Source organism: Leucopleurus acutus (assembly GCF_964270905.1).
Source record: "Leucopleurus acutus genome assembly, chromosome: 16".
NCBI classification, from domain to species: Eukaryota; Metazoa; Chordata; class Mammalia; order Artiodactyla; family Delphinidae; genus Leucopleurus; species Leucopleurus acutus.
In genome coordinates, this window is record NC_139158.1 from 38819418 (window position 1) to 38833815 (window position 14398).

The window sequence follows — 14398 nt, forward strand, 5'->3', positions numbered from 1 at the left end:
TTTTTTTGTTGAGTTGTATGAGCTGTTTGTACATTTTGGAAATTAAGCTGTTGTTAGTCACATCATTTGCAAATATTTTTTCCTGGTCCGTAGGTTGTCTTTTCGTTTTGTTTATGGTTTCCTTTGCTGTACAAAAGCTTGTAAGTTTGATTAGGTTCCATTTGTTTATTTTTCCCTTTATTTCTATTGCCTTGGGAGACTGACCTAAGAAAACATTGGCATGATTTATGTCAGAGAATGTTTTGCCTTTGTTCTCTTCTAGTTTTATGGTGTCATCTACCATAATTTTTAAACTTTTCTCCTATTGATGAATGTGTTGGTTGTGCACCATATTTTTTTCTTATTTTCTTTTTATTTCTCTGCTCTGATAAATAGATCTGCAAAGAACGTCACTGTGCATACATCTTCATGTGTGTGCCTGTTTTCTGCAGGATAAATCTCAGAATCAGGACTGCAGGCCTAGAGAATTTGCACTTTTTGGATTTAAAGGATACAACCATCATTTGCAGATATTTTCTACCATTCTGTGGGTTGTCTTTTCATTTAGTTTATGGTTTTCTTTGCGAAAGCTTTTGAGTTTAATTAGGTCCCATTTGTTTATTTTTGTTTTAATTTCCATTACTCTGGGAGATGGATTGAAAAAGATATTGCTGCAATTTATGTCAGAGTGTTCTGCCTATGTTTTTCTCTAATAGTTTTATAGTATCTAGCCTTACGTGTAGGTCTTTAATCCATTTTGAGTTCATTTTTGCATATAGTGTTAGAGAGTGTTCTAACTTCATTCTTTGACATGTAGCTGTCCAGTTTTCCCAGCACCATTTACTGAAGAGACTGTCTTTTCTCCATTGTATATTCTTGCCTCCTTTGTCATAGATTAGGTGCCCACAGGTAGGTGGGTTTATCTTGGGCTTTCTGTCCTGTTCCATTGATCTGTATTTCTTTTTGTGCTGGTGCCATACTGTTTTGATGACTATAGCTTTGTAGGATAGTCTGAAGTCAGGGCGCCTGATTCCTCCAGCTCTGTTTTTCTTTCTCAAGATTGCTTTGGCTATTTGGGGTCTTTAGTGTCTCCATACAAATTTTAAGATTTCTTTGTTCTAGTTCTGTAAAAAATGCCATTGATAATTTGATAGTAGATTGCCTTGGGTAGTATATTCATTTTGACAGTATTGATTCTTCCAGTCCAAGAACATGATATATCTTTCCATCTGTTTGCGTAGTCTTCAATTTTTTTCATCAGTGTCTTATAGTTTCCAGAGTACAGGTCTTGTCTCCTTAGGTAGGGTTTATTCCTAGGTATTTTATTCTTTTTGATGCGATGGTAAGTGGATTGTTTCTTTAATTCTCTTTCTGATCTTTTGTTGTTAGTGTATAGAAATGCAACAGATTTCTGTGTATTAGTTTTGTATCCTGCCACTTTACCGAATTCATCGATGAGCTCTAGTAGTTTTCTGGTGGCATCTTTAGGATTTTCTATGTATAGTATCATGTTGCCTGCAAACAATAACAATTTTACTTCTTCTCTTCCAGTTGGGATTCCTTTTATATCTTTTTCTTCTCTGGTTGCTGTGGCTAGGACTTCCAAAACTATGTCGAATAAAAGTGGTGAGAGTGGACATCCTGCTTGTCTTGTTCCTGATCTTAGAGGAAACGCTTTCAGCTTTTCACTGTTGAGTATGATGTTAGCTGTGGGTTTGTCATAAATGGCCTTTATTATGTTGAGGTGAGTTCCTTTTTTGCCCACTTTCTGGAGAGTTTTTATCATAAATGGGTGTTGAATTTTATCAAAAGCTTTTTCTGCATCTAGTGAGATGATCATATGGTTTTTATTCTTCAGTTTGTTGATGTGGTGTATTATACTGATTGATTTGTGGATACTGAAAAATCCTTGCATCCCTGGGATAAACGCCACTTGATCGTGTATGATCCTTTCAGTGTATTGTTGGATTTGGAGTGCGAATATTTTGTTGAGGATTTTTGCATCTATGTTCATCAGATATTGGCCTGTAATTTTCTTTTTTTGTGGTATCTTTGTCTGGTTTTCATATTAGGATGATGGTGGCCTCATAGAATGAGTTGGGGATTATTTACACCGACAAAGGATTAGTCTTCTAATTTACAAACAGCTCATGTGGTTCAGTGTCATAAAAACAAACAACCCAGGCTTCCCTGGTGGCGCAGTGGTTGAGAGTCCGCCTGCCGATGCAGGCGACACGGGTTCGTGCCCGGGTCCAGGAAGATCCCACATGCCACGGAGCGGCTGGGCCTGTGAGCCATGGCCACTGAGCCTGTGCGTCCGGAGCCTGTGCTCCACGACGGGAGAGGCCACACAGTGAGAGGCTCGCGTACCGCAAAAAAAAAAAAAAAAAAATCAAAAAATTGACAGAAGACCTATCATTTCCCTTAGGCATACTTAGTCTTTTTTTCCCCCAGGCAGATCATTCTGAGTGTGCGAGTGTGTGTGCACATGTTACAAAGACAACTACCATGTTAATAAAATATTCAATTTGAAAAAAAAAAAAAAATTGACAGAAGACCTAAATAGACATTTCTCTTGGCCATACAGATGGCCAAGAGGCACATGAAAAGGAGTTCAAAATCACTAATTATTGTAGAAATGCAAATGAAAACTACAATGAGATATCACTTCACTCCAGTCAGAATGGCCATCACCAAAAAATCTACAAACAGTAAATCCTGGAGAGGGTGTGGAGAGAAGGGAACTTTACACTGTTGGTGGGAATGTAAGATGGTGCAGCCGTTATGGAGGTTCCTTGAAAAACTAAAAGTAGAGCTACCATATGATCCAGCAGTCCCACTCCTGGGCATATATCTGGAGAAACACTTGGTTCGAAAGTATACATGTACCCCAGTGTTCATAGCAGCACAATTCACAATAGCCAAGACATGGAAGCATCCTAAATGTCCATCAAAAGATGAGTGGTTAAAGAAGATGTGGTACCTATATACAATGGAATATTACTCAGCCATTAAAAAGAATGAAATAATGCCATTAGCAACAACATGGATGGACCTGGAGATTATCGTACTAAGTGAAGTAAATCAGACAGAGAAAGACAAATGTCATATGATATCGCTTATGTGCGGAATCTTAAAATGATACAAATAAACTTACAAAACAGAAGCAGACTCACAGACTTAGAGAACATGGTTACCAGTGGTAAGGTTGGTGGTGGGGGGATAGATTGGGAGTTTGGGATTGACATGTACACACTGCTGTATTTAAAATAGATAACCGGGACTTCCGTGGTGCTCCAGTGGTTAAGACTTTGTCTTCCAATGCAGGGGGTGCGGATTCGATGCCTGGTCAGGGACCTAAGGTCCCACATGCCTCGTGGCCAAAAAACCAAAACATAAAACAGATGCAGTATTGTAACAAATTCAATAAAGACTAAAAAAAATGGTCCACATTAAAAAAAAAAAAAAAGAATCCACCTGCCATTGCAGGGGACACGGCATCGATCCCTGGTCCGGGAAGATCCCACATGCCGTGGAGCAACTAAGCCCGTGTGCCACAACTACTGAGCCTGCGCTCCAGGGCCCGAGTGCCACAAATACTGAAGCCTGCACACCTAGAGCCCGTGCTCCACAACAGGAGAAGCCACCACAATGAGAAGCCCGTGCACTGCAGCGAAGAGTAGCCCCTGCTTGCCACAACTAGAGAAAGCCCGTGCACAGCAGCAAAAACCCAATACAGCCAAAAATAAATAAATAAATATAGATAGATAACCAAGAAGGGCCTACCAAAATATGTATATATATATATGTAGTTGTGAGGCAAATTTGGTTATATTAATGAGTTCTGTAGATGAACAAGGTGAACATGAGGTTGATTTGGTCATTGGAACATCCTGATGATGGGTGAATTTTGAGATTGTCTTTCCCTCTTATTCCAGAATAACTTTTTGTGATAATGATAAATTATATACTGATTTTTTTTTTTTTTCTGTGTCAGGTCTTAGTTGTGGCACACAGGATCTTCATTGAGGCATGCAGGATCTTTCGTTGTAGCGCACAGGCTTCTCTCTAGTGCTGTGAGGGTTTTCTCTTCTCTAATTGAGGCGCGCACGAGCTCGGTAGTTGCAGTGTGTGGACTTAGTTGCCCCATGGCATGTGGGATCTTAGTTCCCCGCCCAGGGATCAAACCTGCGTCCCCTGCATTGGAAGGTGGATTCTTTACCACTGAACCACCAGGGAAGTCCCTATATACTGATACTTGATGTAGATTTATTCCTAGGTAAAGAAATAAAAGAAATTTAATATATATTTTTTGTAAATTTATTATTTTTTTTAATTTTATTTTTGGCTGTGTTGGGTCTTTGTTGCTGCGCGCGGGCTTTCTCTAGTTGTGGTGAGTGGGGGCTACTCTCTGTTGCAGTGTGCGGGCTTTTCATTGCAGTGGCTTCTCTTTTTTGTGGGGCATGAACTCTAGGCGCATGGCCTTCAGCAGCGGCACATGGGTTCAACAGTTATGGCTCGCGGCCTCTAGAGCACAGGCTCAGTAGTTGTGGTGCATGAGCTTAGTTGCTCTGCAGCATGTGCGATCTTCCCAGACCAGGGCTTGAACCCGTGTCCCCTGCATTGGCAGTCGGATTCTTAACCACTGTGCCACCAGGGAAGTCCAAAAGAAATTTAATATTTTAAAAAAATAAATAAAGGATACAGCCAGCGGTGTGCTGGAACCTGCTTGTATTGGCTCAGGTTAAGTTGTAGGAATTTTGAGAGCTTGTTGTTAAACACAACCACTATTAAAAATTAAGTTATAGTAATTTATAGCTAAATAGGTCATGTGAAAAACAGGTAATAAATACTGAAAGCCAGTTACTTCCTAATTATGTTACTACAGTTTACTGTCATCTATGTTTACATCTCATATCTGGACAGTGGAAATATGACACAATGGCAGCTACTATACATCTCTTCCTATTTTTTTTTTTTTAAAAGGTGAAACCGAATCACTTTTTTTTTTTTTTTTGCCAAGCCATGCAGCATGTGGGATCTTAGTTCCTTGACCAGGGATTGAACCGGCACCCCGCTGCAGTGGAAGCACAGAGTCTTAACCACTGGTCCGCCAGGGAAGTCCCTATATATCTCTTCCTAATTTCCCATTCAGTGATAACCTGTTTGATAGCCTGAATCAACCATGATGGCAGTAGTTACATCACGGAAATTGGCATATGCTACAAATCAGTTCCCATTCCATTCTTCCTGAGTGCCAGTTATTTAAATATTTACCAGCCCACAACTGTATACAACTGAATTACCCTCCCAAAAGGTTATACTAAAACTTCCACCAGGAGTGTATTTGATCTTGCCTTTTTAAATATTTCCATGACAGGTGTCTTGTTAATGAGCATTTTAATTTGCATGTCTTTATGTATCTTTGCAAATGTCTCTTGGTCATTGGTATACTATGAGTTGCCTGTTTGTCCTTTGGCTTATTTTTCTATTGGGTTGACTGGTGTTTAAAAAAAAAAAAAAAAGTAGAGGGGGTGGGAAAGAAGAATTTGGATCTTGTAAAGAAAAAAATAATAATCCTTTGTTATTTGTGGCAAATATTTTTCTCCCAGTTCCTCTTTTAACTCTGTTTATGGTGTCTTTTCCTCCCATACCAAGTTTTTGCTGTTTATATCATCCAGTGTGTTCATTTTTTCCAGTGACACTTTGAGGATACCATTTCTTAAGAAAATCTCTCCAAGGAACTTCCCTGGTGGTCCAGTGGTTAAGACTCTGTTCTTCCCCTGCAGGAAGCATGAGTTCGATCCCTGGTTGAGGAACTAATATCCCACATGCTGCACTGCACGGCCAAAAGAAAAAAAAGAAAATCTCTGCAAATGTGCCTAGAAGGACCTGGAAGACTTACATTACATGCTACCTTGTCACATGTCTCTGTGGGGCCGTTCTGCCTGTGGGTGTTTGCACCTGTGTGTGTGTGTGGTATGTCTATTCCCTTTTTATTTTTTTTTAAATTAAGTTTTTGCTGTGTTGGGTCTTCCTTGCTGCACATGGGCTTTCTCTACTTGCAGTGAGCAGGGGCTACTCTTCGTTGCAGCGCGCGGGCTTCTCATTGTGGTGGCTTCTCGTTGCGGAGCATGGGCTCTAGGTGTGCGGGCTTCAGTAGTTGTGGCACGTGGACTCAGTAGTTGTGGTTCGTGGGCTCTAGCGCACAGGCTCAGTAGTTGTGGTGCACGGGCTTAGTTGCTCCGAGGCATGTGGGATCTTCCCAGACCAGGGCTCGAACAACCCGTGTCCCCTGCATTGGCAGGTGGATTCTTAATCACTTTGCTGCCAGGGAAGCCCTCTATTCCCTTCTTATCCACTGTTTCACTTTCCATGCTTTCAGTTATCCACAGTCCACCCAAGTCCAAAAATGTTAAATGGAAAATTCCAGAAATAAACAATTCATAAGTTTTAAAATGTGCATTCTAGTATTGTGATGAAATCTCCGGGTGTCGCACTGCATCTCGCCTGGGATGTGAACCATCCCTTTGTCTGGTGTGTACCACCCATTTGTCACTGAATAGCCCTCTCTGTTATCAGATGGACTGTCCCAGCATCTCAGTGCTTGTGTTCAAAGTGACCCTTATTTTACTTAATAATGGCCTCAAAGCACAAGAGGAGTGATGTGCCAAAGAGAAGACCTCAAGTGCTTCCTTTAAATGAAAAGCTAGGGCTTCCCTGGTGGCGCAGTGGTTAAGAATCTGCTTGCCAATGCTGGGGACACGGGTTCTAGCCCTGGGCGGGGAAGATCCCACATGCTGCAGAGCAGCTAAGCCTGTGCACGCTACAGCTACTGAGCCTGCGCGCCACAACTACTGAAGCCCGCATGCTTAGAGCCTGTGCTCCACAGCAAGAAAAGCCACCGCAATGAGAAGCCTGTGTAACGCAACGAAGAGTAGCCCCCGCTCTCTGCAACTAGAGAAAGCCCGCACACAGCAACAAAGAGCCAACACAGCCAAAAATTAATTAACTTTTTTATAAAAGCTAAAAGTTCCAGACAATAAGGAAAGAAAAAAATCGTATGCTGAGGTTGCGAAGATCTATGGTAAGAACGAATCTTCTATCTGTGAAATTGTGAAGAAGGAAAAAAATTCATGCTGTTTTGCTGTCGCACTTCAAACTGCAAAAGTTACAGCCGCAGTGCGTGGTAACTGCTCTGGTATTGAGATGGAAAAGGTATCAAATTTGCACGGCAAGATATTTTGAAAGAGAGAGACCACATTCACATAACTTTTATTACAGTACATTGTTATCATTGTCTTATTAGTTATTGCTGTTACTCTCTTACTGTACCTAATTATAAATTAAATTTACTATAGGTGTGTACATATGGGACAAAACATAGCATGCTTCGGGTTCAGTACTGAGGTTTCAGGCATCCACTGGGGGTCTTGGAATATATCCCTCAGGATAAGAGGGGACTTCTGTCTGTGCATGTCACACATGTACTCTTGGATGGGACTCCCATGCCCTCCATTGTTCACACAGTTTCCCCATGTGTCAAGTGGGGAGTGAAGGAATAATGGATGTGCTGAGCCCACTGGGATACACAGGCAGGTGCAGCAAGTGGAGTAGTTTTCCGAATTTTTTAAAGGAAGACGCTCTGAGGTGTGCTTCCTGAGAAGTGTGGCATGTGGGCAGGGCTCTCTGCCGGCTCCCTGGTCCGCCCTGTCCGCTGCAGGAGCCACCTCCTTCCACCAGGTCCAGAGTCTGGCAAAGGTGCCTTTGACCCCAAGCCTACCGGCGCAGTTCCGGTCCGCGCCGGCAGGGGCGCCGGTCCCTAATTTTCTCCCAGGCTGTGCCGCGCGCTTCTAGGTGGATCTGAGGTGTCCGAAGTGGGCAGTCCGGAGGAGGGTCCGGCCTCGCCAGCTTGCGACCATGACCGCCACCTGCCACCCCTTCCCGAGTGGCCGAAGCCCCGGGTCTGCACCGCTAAGTGGTCGCGCCCTAAGAGCATGGCTAGTCGGGGTTTACCACTTGGGATTTGGGACCCGCTGTCCAGACTTGCCTCAGGCTGCCGGGGTTCGGGGGGCGTCCTGCTGGGATCTGACAATTGGTAGTGTGAGACTCGGGCTTCCTCAGACCCCCTACTTCATTTAGGAGGGGCGCCCCCGCCCCGTCAGGCCCAGGGCGCGCTCCCCTAGAGAGAACACTTGCGCACCCGAGGCTTTGTCCGCGGACTTTACTCAAACACGAGCCCCACGCGACCACCCTTTCAATTTAGTGACAGTTGGGGGCCAGCACCGAGATCACGTGGCTCAGAAACTTGTTGAGCGAGGCCTGCAGGGAGGGGCTGAAGTCTCCGGGGTAGTGCCGGGCGAGGGTCACCAGCAGGCAGTGGACCAGCAGCTGCGGAGAGGGAGTCGTTTCCACGCGGATGCACCCCCCTTCCCTGACGGGAGCCCCCTCCCCCGGCGATAGGGGTCAGACCCCGCCGGCGAGCTCACCTGGAACTTGACGGGGTCCACGCGCAGCTTTTGCGCGTGCAGCTCACGCAGAGCCGACAGGGCGCTGGGCAGGTCGTCCAGGTGGTCCACGGCGAGGGTCAGCGCGTCGGCCACTTTTTGGCCGTGCGCTCTGACCTGGGCGGAGCCGGGGCTCAGGTCCAGGTGGAGGAAGTAGGTCTTGGTGGAAGGGAAGGCCAGGAAGGTCCTGCGGGAGGAACGGCGAGTCAGGCTGGGGAGGAAGGAGGACGCTTTCCCGAGCGGGCTGAAGGCAGGGGAGCCCGGGGCCTGTGCGCACCTCTCCAGGGCCTCGGTCGTGTAGACGCCGACGTTACTACCCAGCTTCAGCCACAGCGCGCGCACCGCAGCCCGGTCCGCCGCCTCCAGCACCATCGTGGAGCCCGCCCGGCCGCGCGCTCGGAGCCTTGATGAAGCCCGGGTTGCGCCTGCGCGTATCGGCCCGCGGTCCCCTTGGCCTCCTGGGTTCGCCGTGCCTCTGGTCGCAGAATCTGGCCCCAGGGGCCCGGAGCGCTCCACGGAGCGTCTGCTCCGACCTGGGGCCTTCCTAATCGCCCTGGACCCTGAGGCCCGTATTTTTGAAGGTTTACTCTATGGAAACTAATATTTAGTATGTATCAATACTAGGTTGCCCTGAATTTTAGCGTGGATTTTGGCATTGAACGTCAGCTTATTCTACCTCCCTCCCGAGTCTATTATGACACCTTTCTGAGTCTATTTTCTCATTTATGGTATATAAGGAAGGTAACAATTTCTTCTTTCCAAGGTTGTGCCTGGTTCATAACAGACGCCCCTTTCTGACAATGAGCATTTATAATGGGTGCCTAGGATATATCCCGAAATAATAGCTAATACCTATGCAGCACTCATGCTGTGCCAGGCATCACTATACATCCTTTTGTTTTTTTTTAATTGCGTTGAAATTCATGTAACATAAAATTTACTGTCTTAGCTATTTTAAGGTGTACAATTCAGTGTCTTTAATTACATTCAGAGTGTGTGCAGCCATTACCACTGTCCAGTTCCAGAACGTTTTCATCGTCCCAAATAGAAACTCTGTCCCCATTAGCCGTCAGTCCATAACCCCTGCCCTCCAGCCCCTGGCCATTACCAGTCTTTCTGTCTCTGTGCATTTGCGTATTCTGGACATTTCATGTGAATAGAATCATGCAATATATGGTCTTTTGTGTCTGGTTTCTTTCACTTAGCACGTTTCCGAGGTTTATCCATGTTGTAGCATGTATTGACACTTCGTTGCTTTTTATGGACGGATAACATTCCATTTTATGGATAGATAGATCACATTTTGTTTGTCCACTCATCTGTTGATGAACATCTGGGTTGTTTCCACTTTTAGCCCAGGCCCTCATTTTTCCTAATAATAAAATAAGGAAGACTGCCTCTTACAGAGCTCATACTGTGCCACGAGCTGTGCTAAAAGCATGACACACTGAGTCAGGGAACCTGCCATCGCATTTTCTGAGGATGACACTTGGGCCCAGGGAAGAAAGGACACTGCTCTCAGTCGGGGGCTCAGGGCTGGACGACTACCAGGACTGGGCACTAGGGGCATTCTCCATGGGAAGGAAGCACATCGGAGTGCAGGCGCCCACACCCCCACCCCACCCCCCGGGCTCTCTTCACTGCTGCACTGGGGTGAGTCAGTGGGCTTCAGGGTGATGCAGTGGATCCTGAGCTGGGCCCCCCAAATCAGTCCTTTAGACCCTGTGAGTGTCCTGGGGGTGTACCAGGTGAAAGAGGCATATCCAGGAAATTGCCTGGCTCTGCAATGGCACTGCTCACCCCAATTTCCTCTAGACTGTGCATGTACTTGGGAGGCACTTGATGGAGAGGGGGTACTCAGTGAGCCTCTGAAGAAGTGTGATCTCTGTGTTCTCCCCACCACCCAACTCTGGGAAGAGCCCTGGGAGAGCTCCAAGGTCCTAGGCTGGAGGTCCACCAACTCTCAGCACAATTGTGTGTGCCATAAAATGTAAAGACAGGAAACAAACCCATTATTTGAGCAAACCCGCGATGAATATGCAAGTCTCTGGAATTCGGTAAAGGGCGGATGTACTCAGCAAGTCACTCCAGGGTGAGGGTGAGGGCTGCCCAGAGAATCCCAGGCAGTGGCAGTGGGGACCGGCTCCGCCCCTCTTCTGTACTGTTTTCCCCTTCCCTCTCTTTACCTGCCTCGGAGAGTTGCTTGGTCCAAGGCAAAGAGAGCCACCCCGACTCCTGGCACGGTTCGTGGACACAAAGAACCGAGGCTACAGAGGCTGCAGCCCACTCAGACTTTATTCAAAGATCGGGAAGTGAGGGTGCCCAGAGCGCCAGAGGGCCCCAGGCCAGGGTAGGAATCGCGGAGGCTCCAGCTTAACGGTATTTGGAGGTCAGCACGGTGCTCACACTGGCCAAGAACTTGTCCAGGGAGGCATGGACCGAGGGCGTGAAATCGGCGGGGAGGTGGAGAGCCAGGGTCACCAGCAGGCAGTGGCTCAGGAGCTGCGGAGAGAGGGGGTGTCAGGGGCCGCGGGGTTGGGGGAGTGCCGCCGTGCTCCACCTCTGGAACCCCACCGCACTCTCTGCCTTGCTAGCTCAGATCTCTTCCGACCCGGCCCGCGAGCTCACCTTGAAGTTGACCGGGTCCACACGCAGCTTGTGGGCGTGCAGGTCGCTCAGCTCAGACAAGGCATCGGGCAGGTTGTCTATGTGGCCCACGGCTTTGGTCAGCGCGTCGGCCACCTTCTTGCCGTGCCCCTTGATCTGGGCGGAGCCGTGTCCCAGGTCGAAGTGGGAGAAGTAGGTCTTGGTGCTGGGGAAGTTTATGAACATCCTGAGTGGAGAAGAGACGGGAGAGCCGGGCTTAGGCCGGTCGGCCCAGGACCAGGATGCGACGGGGCGACCGGCCCCAGTCCCAGCCGGGCAGGCGGGCTGCTCACCTCTCCAGGGCCTCTGCGCCATATTCTGCACTGTGGTTGCCAATCTTAGACCAGGTGCCCTTGACGTTGGTCTTGTCGGCGGGAGACAGCACCATGGTGGGTTCTCTCTGAGTCTGGGTCAGGACCAGAAGCGTGCAGGGCTGGGAGTGCGCGAGCCTTTATGCCTGGGGCGCGAGGGGCACGCCCGATCGCGGGCGCGCTCATTGGCTGGCGCGGGGCCGGGATGCGCCTATGGACCTGGACAGCAGGGGGCGCGCGGCGCAATGTCTGCGCCTGGCTGGGCGGTGCGTGCTTCGCTCCCAGTTTGGGGAGGGACCTGGAGACTCTGGCCAGGGTATTCGCCCTCCCACCGGCTGCTTCCCGCCCACTGCGTCCACCTTCCCCGGAAGTGCTATCCTGGTCCCAGCTGGCGGGGGCCGGTTTGTGGAGCGGGTTGGATGTCCGCTCTTCCACCCTTTAGAACCCCTGAGGGATGGAAGAAGGGAGTAGGTCAGCCCGTCCCACCCACCCTGGACCTAGGCTTGGCACACGCTAGGCATTTTAAATTTGGGCAGAATCAGTGAATGAATGGGCGATTCGGTGCGTCTAGTTCAGGCCAGAGACGGATGCACACAAGACGTGTGCGCATCGCTGACATGTCCTCAACAAATCTCTACTGGAATCCCTCCGGCTGGGGGGCTCCGGGTTCAAGTTTCTTCTTCCAGGGTGGTAGTTGCTGCACCCCAGCCTTTTTTTTTGGGGGGGGGGGTGAGCCGCGGGGCACGCAGGATCTTAGTCCCTCAACCAGGGATCGAATCCGTGCACCCTGCACTGGAGGTGCGGCGTCTTAACCACTGAACCGCCAGGGAAGTCCCCACCCCGGCCCTTTTAAGGCAAGATTTGAGGAACATTTCCCAGCTGATGTCTTACATTCACAATATGGGAAGACCTCCCACAAAGATATAAGGAAAAGACAAATGACTTATGAGAACGATTGACAGAGGATTTTAACAGGAAATTAATGGAAATATCAAAATGACCAACAAATATATGAAGTGAGACAGAGCTGAATGAATTGGCCAGAAGACAGGTAGAGGAGACACAGTTCAGTGAGAAGAGCAGGTTGAAGAAAAATATGCCTAAGGTAGAATAGTATTTTTGACCAAAAAATAAAAAAAGTACAGTTGTAGATGTAGCTGTGTCCCCTCAGCACAGGATAGGAGCCAGTGGGGTCAGTCCCAAACTGTGAGCCTTGGCTCTTTCTGCGGGGGTTAGGTGGACAGGACAGAGGGATTCTCTCTCTCCTTTGAATCACACAAAACGGGTGTGCGTGTGTGTGTGAAAAAAAACATGGGTGGATTTTAATTTAATTCTTCAGTGTTTTTCTATATTTAAATGAAAGCGAATTGGGCTGTGGGGCAGAGGAAGAGTGTGTGGTGGAGAGGGGGAAGCCACTCCCCAGCTGTTCGAAGAGGTCCTTGTCCAGAAAGAAAGTGGTGAGCAGGGGCCCCACCACTCTCCCCAAACTTTTATCCAGCGCTGGGTGTTGCCCTGAAGATGGGGGCTTGGCTGGAGGTGCTGATAGGGTCCCTAAGGGCTACAGGGTGGGTGGGGTGTGCAAGGTTCCAGCGTGGAGTCCAGGGCACTGGCGTGCGGGACGGGGGCCTTTGTGAAGGTTGCTCACAGCACCAAGGCAGAACTGCCGGGAGACCCCACAAAAAGCCTATTTGTGTGGTTTGTTGTTTGGATCTAACTGTATCTTTTTTTTTTTTTTTTTTTGCGGTACGCGGGCCTCTCACCGCTGTGGCCTCTCCTGTTGTGGAGCACAGGCTCCGGACGCACAGGCCCAGCGACCATGGCCCATGGGCCCAGCCGCTCCACGGCATGTGGGATCCTCCCACACCGGGACACGAACCCGCGTCCCCTGCATCGGCAGGCGGACCCTCAACGACTGCGCACCAGGGAAGCCCCTAACTGTATCTTTAAGGGGGATCAGAAAAACTGCAAAACAGGGTGCCATTTTAGGACTACCCACCTCGGGCAGAGCCCTTGCAAGTCAGAGCTTGGTTCAGCAGATTCTGGGAGGCCTCAGCCTTAGCTCCCATCCCTCCTCAGCCCTCCCATTCCTCGTTGCTGGGAACCACCCCGACCCCGGCACGGTTTGTGGACACAGAGAACTGAGGCTACAGAGGCTGCAGCCCACTCAGACTTTATTCAAAGATCGGGAAGTGAGGGTGCCCAGAGCGCCAGAGGGCCCCAGGCCAGGGTAGGAATCGCGGAGGCTCCAGCTTAACGGTATTTGGAGGTCAGCACGGTGCTCACACTGGCCAAGAACTTGTCCAGGGAGGCATGGACCGAGGGCGTGAAATCGGCGGGGAGGTGGAGAGCCAGGGTCACCAGCAGGCAGTGGCTCAGGAGCTGCGGAGAGAGGGGGTGTCAGGGGCCGCGGGGTTGGGGGAGTGCCGCCGTGCTCCACCTCTGGAACCCCACCGCACTCTCTGCCTTGCTAGCTCAGATCTCTTCCGACCCGGCCCGCGAGCTCACCTTGAAGTTGACCGGGTCCACGCGCAGCTTGTGGGCGTGCAGGTCGCTCAGCTCAGACAAGGCATCGGGCAGGTTGTCTATGTGGCCCACGGCTTTGGTCAGCGCGTCGGCCACCTTCTTGCCGTGCCCCTTGATCTGGGCGGAGCCGTGTCCCAGGTCGAAGTGGGAGAAGTAGGTCTTGGTGCTGGGGAAGTTTATGAACATCCTGAGTGGAGAAGAGACGGGAGAGCCGGGCTTAGGCCGGTCGGCCCAGGACCAGGATGCGACGGGGCGACCGGCCCCAGTCCCAGCCGGGCAGGCGGGCTGCTCACCTCTCCAGGGCCTCTGCGCCATATTCTGCACTGTGGTTGCCAATCTTAGACCAGGTGCCCTTGACGTTGGTCTTGTCGGCGGGAGACAGCACCATGGTGGGTTCTCTCTGAGTCTGGGTCAGGACCAGAAGCGTGCAGG

The 14398-nt window shown here is 49.2% G+C and overlaps 3 protein-coding genes across 3 annotated transcripts; all 3 read right to left on the reverse strand.

The window, feature by feature from the left end:
* Window positions 1-8241: 8241 nt before the first annotated feature.
* On the reverse strand, window positions 8242-8858 carry HBQ1 (hemoglobin subunit theta 1; the record flags this gene model as incomplete). Its single annotated transcript, XM_082858055.1, has 3 exons — window positions 8242-8370; window positions 8469-8673; window positions 8764-8858. 3 exons carry the CDS (start codon window positions 8856-8858, stop codon window positions 8242-8244), a joined length of 429 nt encoding a protein of 142 aa, XP_082714181.1.
* Window positions 8859-10763: 1905 nt separating this feature from the next.
* Window positions 10764-11564, reverse strand: LOC309973832 (hemoglobin subunit alpha). Its single transcript, XM_082858288.1, has 3 exons — window positions 11426-11564; window positions 11115-11319; window positions 10764-10988 (listed from the first exon to the last, which is right to left on the reverse strand). The coding sequence occupies exons 1-3, from the start codon at window positions 11518-11520 to the stop codon at window positions 10860-10862; spliced, it is 429 nt and encodes a 142-aa protein (XP_082714414.1). The 5' UTR covers window positions 11521-11564; the 3' UTR covers window positions 10764-10859.
* Window positions 11565-13597: 2033 nt separating this feature from the next.
* Window positions 13598-14398, reverse strand: LOC309972643 (hemoglobin subunit alpha). Its single transcript, XM_082856428.1, has 3 exons — window positions 14260-14398; window positions 13949-14153; window positions 13598-13822 (listed from the first exon to the last, which is right to left on the reverse strand). Exons 1-3 carry the CDS (start codon window positions 14352-14354, stop codon window positions 13694-13696), a joined length of 429 nt encoding a protein of 142 aa, XP_082712554.1. The 5' UTR covers window positions 14355-14398; the 3' UTR covers window positions 13598-13693.